This window comes from Terrapene carolina, unplaced genomic scaffold (genome assembly GCF_002925995.2).
Source record: "Terrapene carolina triunguis isolate 2854851 unplaced genomic scaffold, T_m_triunguis-2.0 Scaffold95, whole genome shotgun sequence".
In the NCBI taxonomy this organism is placed as follows: Eukaryota; Metazoa; Chordata; order Testudines; family Emydidae; genus Terrapene; species Terrapene triunguis.
In genome coordinates this window covers 5,546,135-5,556,858 of record NW_020664446.1, presented here as the reverse complement: position 1 = coordinate 5,556,858, position 10,724 = coordinate 5,546,135, and the positions used below count along the sequence as shown (strand labels likewise).

General features: G+C 39.5%; 1 protein-coding gene across 2 annotated transcripts in view; it reads right to left on the bottom strand.

The window, feature by feature from the left end:
* Nucleotides 1–317: 317 nt before the first annotated feature.
* The window catches only part of SLK (STE20 like kinase), a 70,465-nt gene continuing 60,058 nt past the window's right edge, over nucleotides 318–10,724 (bottom strand). For both annotated transcript variants that reach the window (XM_026650910.2, XM_026650911.2), the window contains 6 exons: nucleotides 7,948–8,077; nucleotides 6,311–6,435; nucleotides 4,480–4,668; nucleotides 2,605–2,730; nucleotides 1,065–1,178; nucleotides 318–579 (listed from right to left, as the gene is read on the bottom strand). In XM_026650910.2, the coding sequence (XP_026506695.1) occupies nucleotides 433–579; nucleotides 1,065–1,178; nucleotides 2,605–2,730; nucleotides 4,480–4,668; nucleotides 6,311–6,435; nucleotides 7,948–8,077 (831 nt within the window). In that variant the 3' untranslated portion in view covers nucleotides 318–432. The remainder of the gene's footprint in view (nucleotides 580–1,064; nucleotides 1,179–2,604; nucleotides 2,731–4,479; nucleotides 4,669–6,310; nucleotides 6,436–7,947; nucleotides 8,078–10,724) is intronic.

Sequence of the window (10,724 nt, the reverse complement as noted above, 5' to 3'; positions counted from 1 at the left end):
TCAGTTGTGAAATTCTGTGGTGGAGAAATCAGACAGTTAAAAAAAAGAAGTAATAATATTATATCGTTTACATGATGATTTGTGTAACAGTTTCTTTTTTGTGACCTTTATGATTATATCTAATATTTTAAGCTTATTTTCTTAATGTCAAAAGAGTAGATAACATTTTCTGAGACGGATTCATAAAAAAAAAATTCTTCTTGAAACATCTGAAGGATGACATCATATTACCATTACAGACCAATGTCTGTTCTTCTATTTAGTTTTCCCCAGTCAGAAACAAAAAGGAAAAATCTTGACAATGACACTGTTGATTGTCTCCACTGAAACTTAAAAGCATTGAGGTCCTCTGATGTAATTTGTAGATTCTACTACGGCAGAAGCTGAAGATATGAGAATTCCAAATAGGAAAATCTACAGAAGTTCCTAGAGTTACGATCCAGTGGAGTGCAGGCTAGGGATTGGATAGAATTTGGAAATCCGGCTCTGTGTTGAAGGGTTAAGGCATTCAGACTCTCCAGTCATTTTAAAGAAAACTTCCTGTTCTTGAAGTTTCCTAGCAAATTCCTCTTCCAGTGTCTAAAAACAACAGATTAACAAAGGTGTATATGGTGAAGTACAAAGAAATCCACTATACCAACGTGTTATTTGCCCAACCTTCATGCAACAAACCAGAAAAAATCATGCACTAATATCAAACTGAGCATTCAGAGACTTTATAGTCTACCACTTAGGTTGGTCTGCATCTGTAGGACAGTTTGCCCATAGCTATAGCTATGTTTAAGGGTCCAATTTATTTTTTACATAAATGCATATGCACGCGCCCACACTCTAGGAGATGTTAAAAGGTGGATAACTTGCAAGCCTCTCCTGTCTGCCTCCCTTGTATCTATTGTGGCTTCTAGATAAGGTGATGCTCTGCTGAATTTTTTGTACATCAGTTTCACTATTTTCCTGGGATGAATTTTTTTTGTACTGTCCAATTTGTAACCATTCAGTTTCAGAGTCTGAGGCATTATTTATCTTCTGGACCCGCCTTTTGCTTATAAACTGTCCTGGGTTACCTTTTTTCTTGGTCTTAGTTTCTCTCTCCATTCCTTCAGTTCTAGGCTATGCTCTTCATCTAACTCTTTTAGTTTCTGAGTCTCATGTTCAACCAGTAGATGGCATTTTTCATTCTGAAAATAAGACAGATAATCCTTAAATAAAACTAATTTAGATTAGACAATTACCATTTGTACAGTAACATATGTTGTCCTAATTATTTTAAATCAGTTTACACTGTCTAATGTGATGTGAATTATTATAACGTAACACACTCTTATCAAGAGCTGATGTTTCCAACAGAACCAATGGTTTTGTGTTATAAAATATGGCATAATCAGAAATATTGTGAAATGTGTTTCAGTGGTGTAGAAGATAATGTCACTCAACACTGTATGTGTGTTATTGGCTAATCTATTCAGTGTCATGCACTGCATGCTCTGTATAGTCAAGGCAGTTTTGTAGGATTCAATTTAAGAGCCTATTACGTTAGAAAGTTATGCTTGCAATCATTTAGCCCTTGATTCCAGTAGTTGAGGCTGACTGACTAGTCAGAGGGGATATGTCTTTATGGAGGGAGCCTCAGATCACCACGATAAAGAGGTAAAGAGCAACAAATCATCATCATCTTGCTCCTGAAGCCAGCTGGGGGCCAAATTATCCCCTGCTACAGCTCAGAGCAGCCTTAAGGCAGCTCTAACTTACACCCAGCTGAAATGGCCCCCAAATGGTCTGTTCCTATAGTGGGGGCTCATTGAAGCACATCAGTTCTGTGGCCACGCCCATTTCCACAGGGTGCTATGAAAGAGAGTGGTGTAGCACCCGCTTCCTTGGCTCTATGCCACTGGGGGATTTCCCACTGCAAGGGGAATAATCGGCTGGTCACTTAACTCCTGCTTTAAATCTGCCTTATGTCACTGGAGCAGAAGAAAACAGACTTAATGGAGAACAGGATCTGACTCATGGTGTGCAGCAGTTGGTTTTACAACATACATGTCATGAAAGGACCAAAAATCGAGGCCTGTATTACTGAAAACGTAGTTCTGTTCCAGAACGGCAGATGTAATCAGCAACCTGCCCTTTGCAAGACAGACCTCACTGCATGTAGTACTATAGACCTGCTCTTATGGTGAGGTACTGACATCACTCAGAGCAACTGAAAATTCAACTAACAGAAGATGGAGCTGCCTTTCTGTTTTGAATACTGATTAAAAAAAAAAAAAAAACATTAACAAGAAATGTTGCCAAAGGAAAGTAGCAGTTAAAACAAAGATTGGTAAGCACTCTAAAAGGTAAGATTCCCTTACGGTTCATATTCTCTCTCTCTCTCTCTCTCTGTAAATCTCTTTATCATTAACTGAGTTATGGATATGAATCAAGAGTACAATATGCTGTATCCCTTAGAAAGGGAACGCATTAATTTCTATATGGATGGGTAATTATGTAAGAAAAACATCATTAAAACATTTTCCTAATCAATAAATTCAGAATTTGCTCAGTTTGTATTGATTAACTTGACTCTCTTCATACACTGCTTATTTTATGCCCTATATGTTTAACCTGTAATTGGTGCAGTTCTCTGATGTTTGCTTCACACTGCAACTGAAGGTCCCGCATTTGATTTTCATGTTTTTGATGCTGAGCCAACCTCTCATTTTTCTGCCTCTTTTCTTCTTGAGTAGCAAACTAAAATTAAAAACAAAGAGTAAGTGATTTATACTGTAGTACCCAATGCAGGTATATATTACAAATGACTTTTCCAGGGTTGTGAACATAATGGATTTACAGTATAACTGGACAGAACAACATAACAAGATTAAAGTCATCAGTGCAATTTCCTAATTCTCACTGCTTGAATTTTCCAATATACCCTTATCCAAGGCAGGCTCTTCCCCGCCATCTCTTCTCTGTCATGTCACTTCTCCATCTTTGTTCAAATCCCTTCCTAAAACTCACTTCTTCCATGAGGCCCTTAAAATAAGTCAATTATAGTTATTATGGGCCCAAACTCATCTAGTGTAAATCAACAAAGCTCTGTTGACGTTAATGGAGCAAACGGATTTGCACCAGTTTAGAATCTGGCTCTATATTTTAAAAAAATAATTAAACATTCAATACATGCATAAGCCATAAATGAGTAATCCTTCCCTCTCACCTAATATACTTTCACTCATTGCATCAAACCTAAGGCCCCAATTCTTCAAAAATGTATGCATGTGCTTAACTTTACATACTCAGTAGTCACATTGACTTCAATGGGATCACTTACTGTACGTAAAGTTAAGCATGTGTTAAGTCTCTGGATGGTTGGTTCCTAAAATTATCTGGTATGATCTTCAAGGCAAGAACTATATTTTACTAGTACTGCAGAGTGCCTACTAATTTGGGGGTCTCTGTAAAAATAACAATCAACATCATTCCTAATCAAGAATTAGAAGATATATAGATGATTGCATCAAAAACAGGCTGCCAAAAATCAGAACAATTTAAATGTCTTTGATTATACTCAACTGGAGAAGTAATCTAATCTGCAGCAGGCATTTCAGCTAACCTTATAAAAGGGGTCGGCAACCTTTGGCACCCTGGCGGGCCGGGCCTGTTTGTTTACCTGCCACATCCGCAGGTTTGGCCAATCGCGGCTCCCACTGGCCGCGGTTCGCTGCTCCAGGCCAATGGGGGTGGCGGGAAGCGGCGGCCAGCACATCCCTCGGCCCGCGCCGCTTCCTACAGTCCTCATTGGCCTGGGACGGCGAACCACGGCCAGTGGGAGCCGGGATCGGCCCAACCTGCGGACGTGGCAGGTAAACAAACGGGCCCAGCCCACCAGGGTGCTTACCCTGGCGAGCCGCATGCCAAAGGTTGCCGACCCCGCCTTATAATATGCACACAAGTTGGAAATATCAAAAACTATTGGGGCACACAACAAACTGATTTGTACAAACAAATTTGGAGAAGGATTAAGAGCCACTGCAAATACTTCTCTTAAACGCAAGTAGAAATGGCTGCTCCAGATTGACCCAGTAGGTAGAGTTCCATGATAAACAATCCAGTCTCCATTTTACAGTGGGATGATTTTAGATATATATTCCAAATTTAGTTGTGGCCATCAAACCTGCACAGAGGACTGGATGGTACTCTCTTTGAAACTCAATAAAATTATATTCCAAAAGTTGTCTGTGAAAGTGAATATTAAGCAATATAAAGTTCATAACATCCTGAGGCCAAATTACTTCTTTCACAGAATTTCAAGCCCTTGTTCACTTCTGACATACATAAAAGACTGACTCGGGACAGTCATGCAGCAGTACAGAGTAATATCTCTAGGCCTTCAAACTGATGCCTTTTAAAATACAACTGAATACATATAACTATACTTCAAAACTTCACAACTCAAGCACTTCCAGATATTTTAAACTACAGATGTTTGTTAGTCACCTGTTTAACCTTCTCACGATCCTGTTCTGGAGTGCCTGATGAGTTAATTCTTAAACTCTTCTTAAACATAGCCATTCGAGTCTTTGCTTCACTTCGCTGGATTTTGGGCAGTCTTGCTCTTTCCTGAGTTTGTCTGTTCTTTAACTCTTCAATAAGCCGTTGATTATATCGTTGCATCTGTTCTGTTTCCTAAAAAGATTTTGAACAAAAAGATTGTTTGTAATATTGCTATATGACTAACATATGTTTAAACATTTAGGCCTCAATTTAGCAAAGAACTTAAACATGTGCTAACGTCCATCCCATTTCTGCAGGGGTCTGCTTCAAAGCCTAGTGAAGCCAAGGGTGTCTTTCCATTGATTCCAAAAAGCTTTGGATCAGGTCCCAATCCATTTAAGTCAAGCATATACTCAAGTTCATTGCTGAATATGGACAGACTGAAACACATGCTTATATTTAGGGCCCTACCAAGTTCATAGTCCATTTTTGTAAATTTTACCATCATAGCATTTGAAAAAATCTTGAAATTCATGGTTTCAGATATTTAAATCTTAAATTTCATGGTGTTTTAACAACCATGAACATGTATTTTTAAAACAGCAAAATATAAACATGTAAAGTCCGTAAGACTCAGCATTTCTCAAACTGGGGGTCCCAACCAAAGTGGCCGGAGAGCTGTGGCTGCTGGCCTGGCGCCCAGCTTTGAAGGCTGCGCCCCCACCAGCAGCAGCGCAGAGGTAAGGGCAGCATGGTATGGTGGCATCAGTATTGCCACCCTTACTTCCACGCTGCTGGTGGTGGCAGCGCTGCCTTCAGAGCTGGGCAGCTGGACAGCAGCAGCTGCTGTCCAGCTGCCCAGCTCTGAAGGATAGGGTAAAAGTACACAAAAGTACACAAAAGACCAAATTTCACAGTCTGTGATGCGTTTTTCATGGCCATGCATTTGGTAGGGGCCTACTTATAGTATTTTGCTGAACTTGGGGCCTTACAGGGACATTGATGTTAAATATTCTTAAAGAAGACCTCTTTACCTATGTTAAAAATACCATAGGTTATTAAAACGCTAACTTTAGTGTAATTACTCTGGACTTACACCAGTGCAATGTAGCTCAGAATATGGTCAATAGCACTTTCACGTTCTCTTGCAGTAACACAATGCTGGAGTCATTGGACTCTAAACACTGCAGAGAACTATTTGTTTAAAGCACCTGCTACTACTGGAATAAAACACCAATACTAACAAGAACCCACTAATGGTAATATTTCTATTGGTTTTTGATTTTTAAAAGCTTGTTTTTTTAAATCTAACTTTTGGGCTAAATTTGACATAAGACGTATCTTGAACCCATTACTTTATAGGCCCGATACTACAAATGATTATGCAAATGGATGGGACTGATCACATAAGAAAAGGTGTAAACATGTATTTTTGGAAGATAAGTTTCTATATTTGTAACCCCAGTGCTCCCTTTTATGCTCCCTAATAGTTTACTGTTCTCACGTTACATCTGGTCTTAAATTTAGATTGTAATCTTTCTGGATAAGGAATATCTCTCTTCTAATTGCGAGGAACCTGGCTTACTCTGAGTGCTTGAAATATAAATAATGTGTTAATTACCAAACATGTCAAACAACTTTGACAAAGTGTCTCAATGTACTGACTGAAGCAACAAAATAAAGAGAAGAGAGATTTATATAGCAAGAAAGAAGCTACATAAGTTGAATGAACCAAGTTGTTGTAGACAAGTAAACTAGTAGTATAGATCACAAGATATTTTAATATACCACTGAAGGTTGTAATATAGAGGAAAGTGACAAACTCAGCACTAACTTTTTCATGCCTCTTAAGAAGCTGGTGTCTCTGCATGAAGTACTGATCTTTGAGTTGCTGTTTGAGAAGCTGGTGTTTTTCCTGTAAATGTCGCTCTTCTAGCTCCCAGATTGCAGCTTCACGAGCTGGAGGAGGAGGAGGAAGTTTGTTCCAGAAAGTACTACATAATATTTTCTAATCTACACATATATATAAAATTACAGGGATATTTTAATTTAAAAGAAATTATAAAAACATATTTGTAAGAAGCCATTAATATAGATATATACCACACCACCATATCTAATAAAATGATCAATAGTTACAATTTTAAGAACATAAGAATGACCATACTGGGTCAGGCCAAAGGTCCATCTAGCCCAGTATCCTGTCTGCCGACACTGGCCAATCCCAGGTGCCCCAGAGGGAGTGAACCTAACAGCTACTGATCAAGTGATCTCTCTCCTGCCATCCATCTCCACCCTCTGACAAACAGAGGCTAGGGACACCATTCCTTACCCATCCTGGCTAATAGCCATTAATGGACTTAACCTCCATGAATTTATCTAGTTCTCTTTTAAATCCTGTTATAGTCCTAGCCTTCACAACCTCCTCAGGCACGGAGTTCCAAAGGTTGACTGTGCGCTGTGTGAAGAAGAGCTTCCTTTTATTTGTTTTAAACCTGCTGCCCATTAATTTAATTTGGTGGCCCCTAGTTTTTATATTATGGGAACAAGGAAATACCTTTTCCTTATTCACTTTTTCCACACCACTCATGATTTTATATACCTCTATCAAAGCCCCCCTTAGGCCTGGTCTACACTAAGGGAGGGAGATCGATCCAAGTTACACAACTTCAGCTATGTGAATAACATACTTAGATTTAAGCGGTGTCTTCACTGCGGTAAATCAATGGCAGACGCTCCCCCGTCAACTCCACCTGCGCCCCTCGCCCTGCTGGAGTACCGGAGTCGATGGGAGAGCGCTCGGCGGTCAATTTATCGCGTCTAGACTAGATGAGATAAATCGACCCCCGCTGGATCGATCACTGCCCGTCAATCCAGCCGGTAATGTAGACAAGCCCTTAGTCTCCTGTTTTCCAAGCTGAAAAGTCCTAGCCTCTTTAATCTCTCTTCATATGGGGCGCGTTCCAAACCCCTAATAATTTTAGTTGCCCTTCTCTGAACCTTTTCTAATGGCAGTATATCTTTTTTGAGATGAGGAGACCACATCTGTATGCAGTAGTCAATGAATACTGTATTCATTGTATTTAAGAAATAATATAAGAAAAGCGTTACCTGGAAATGTCTTGAGTAAATTTTTTTCTTTATAGAGTTATAAGTAAAATTCAAAATTATGTGACCAAAACTGTGCAAATTAATAGGTATGGCTGAGTCCAAAAAGGCAAGGTACATCTCAAAAAAGAATTATTTTAACACATTACTTTTCTGCTAGCAGAACAAAGGCATTTTAAATATAGTACTGTTTCATATTAAAGATATGCTTTTAACTACAGTTTCAATTTTAACTCTGGATGTCCTTGATTTTACAGATTTAAGTCAGACTTTACTATTCCTCTAGCAGCTCTCTTTGAGATGAAAAGTTGCATATAAAAGAGAAGAAAATCTAATTTTAAAGGAGAAATTTGATGATGATACCTCTCATAAGCTGCTGCTTGTTATTCAGGCAGTCTCGTTCAATATTGGCTAGTTCTGTTTTTTGCTGCTGGATGATTTTCTTTAGAGATGCATCCAATTCTTGTTGCTGCTTCTGCACAAATTCTTGTTCCTATTAAAAACCAGGGAAAATAGATTAAGTTGCTTTATTCTATTCATACTAAATTTTTAATGAGATTCCCAGAACAATTCTTTGTTCCCTTGATTAGATTGCAAACTAAACACATTTATGAAAATTTGGCCTACAAATACATCTGCTATAAAATTATCCACTTTTGGGGATATCCAGTAAAAGAGAAAGGGTACAGAATATTTAATTACACTTTTAGAAATAAGACAGAAAGCAATGAACTAACCAAAATCTGCAGTTATTTCTATGATGAGAGTAAAATGTAATATGAGTTTGATTAGAAAAAATAATTTACATTTTCTCAAATTAAATTAGCAACTGGTCTGAAAGTGGGTGGAAACTGCATCTACAGCAGTGCAAAAGAGGTCAAAAACTAAACCTTTTATTCCCTGAACCAGCAGGAGCTACTACTGTTGCTTAAATAACGTGTCAACACCAGTAACTTTATTATACCACCCTGGTGGTTTCGCCTGCCCAATTTAGGTGGGAAGCTTATGAAAAGAAAGCCTTGGCTCCTGACCTTGGTTGGCTAATGGTACTGTCATGCAAGATGCATGGAAGGGCTGGTATTAAGTCCTACTAATAAGGAGCAGTCTTCCATGGGAAGAATTTAAAGAGGAGAAAAATATGCGGCTTATGTAACTGTGGGATCAGTGTTTGAAGATCCCTCCTACCTAGGCTCTACGTTTTGGAAGGGCCACATAACGTAACCAAATGTGACAGCAGCTGCATGGGATTGAAGAAGCCCTGCAGTAGCCAATAAAGGAAAACCAACCATGTGCTAAAAACTGAACCCATGTTCACTCAAAGCCAAGTACAATCATTATGTTGTTAGCTACTCTTTATTAAGCAATGCTTAGAGCTAACAAGCCTTCATAAACTAATAGAAACTATCTGCACATAATTTATTCAAATAACTTTTAAATAAAATAATTACTTTTCATATGTGTATATTTATTTATATCACTAGGGAATAAAAAATGAGAAAGTCATATTGATATAGGCCCCAGTCCTGCAATTTGCTCCATGTGGGTAGAGCCCTGCATGGAGTGCCACTCCCTAAGGTGCAAAGGTCCTCCTGTGCAGAACAAGCTGCAGGACTAGGAACCTAATTTGTAGAAATAACAAAAATATTTATTTGCAAAGTTAAAACCCCCCACCCCCGCCCCCATGCACACACACAAACAACCCAGAAAAACTCTGATACAATAAAGTCACCTGTAGTAAAGAGTGTAACAGTCATGATTTGTTTGGGATTATTATTCAAAGCCTATTTGTGTGCACACTTTGCATGGCTACGTCTAAGTTATTTAGTCAAAATAAAACAGACATTACACAGTTCACTATCATCTATCCACACTCTACAGTTGACTCATCATTTTTATATAGCTACTCATACAGGCAAGCATGCACGCACACTGTAGCGGCACAAACAGCTCCTGCTCCCGTTTTGTTACCGGCGTGCTGAAGCTGCGGGGGAGGGGCTTTTGCTGCCGGAGCAGCCCCCAGTGAGCGGCTCAATCCGGCGCGGCTGCCCTGTCAGCCGCTTTTGGGTCTTTAAATAGCCGTCCGGGGGGAAATCCCGGACATTTTTAGCTTTTTACGAATTCCCCCCGGACGGCTATTTAAAGACCCAAAAGCTGGACATGTCCGGGGAAACCCGGACGGATGGTAACCCTACATAAGGAGAATACATACCTTAGTGTTGTGTTAATTTTGTCTTTAAACTTATAAAGGCAGATTTTCAATAAAATGTTACTAAACTTGTTAGTGAAAGTGTCTTAGTAAAGTTGAGTTCAATAACTTAATGAAGAGTTCTGAAATAGTCACTGATATTTTTGTTGTTGAAAGTTACCTTTACAAAGTGTATATTATTTTGTTAAGCACAGGCTCTATGAAAAGCAATAAGTAACCTTTTTACACTGTGAGTTGGAAGTGTCCTTGTTTTAGTGCTCATGAATTCAGAAAATTGACATGCATTGCTTAGGGGCTATCAAAGAAGCTTTTCTGCTGCAATAGTCAACAAGTTTGACTATTTTTACTGCACTTGCAATATACAAATAGACTAAAGGCCTGATTTAGCAAAGCACCTAAGCACGAAGATAGCTGTGGTCTAAGTAAGGACTTATTTACACTTACATTTTATAGTGCTCTAACTTGCTGGCTCAGGGGGTGAAAAATCACCCCTGAGTGCAGCAAGTTTGAGCGCTTTAAAGCGCTAGTGTGGACAGGTTCAGAGCGCTGCTCCCAGAACTCTGATCTTTTCCCTTCGTGGAGGTGGATTACCAGGAGCGCTGGGAGAGCTCTCTCCCAGTGCTCACGCGTGACCACACTCACACTTCAAAGTGCTGCCGTGAGAGCACTCCCGCAGCAGCGCTTTGAAGTTTCTAGTGTAGACGTAGTCTAAGTCATTGGGTATTTGTGTGGAATTTAGTGTCCTGTGATATATAGGAGGTCAGACTAGATCAGGGGTGGGCAAACATTTTGGCCAGAGACCACATCTGGGTATGGAAATTGTATGGTGGGCCATGAACGCTCATGGAATTGGGGAGTGGGAGCAGGGCTGGCTCCAGGCACCAGCCGAGCAAGCTGGTGCTTGGGGCAGCAGATTGAACGAGGCAGCATTCCG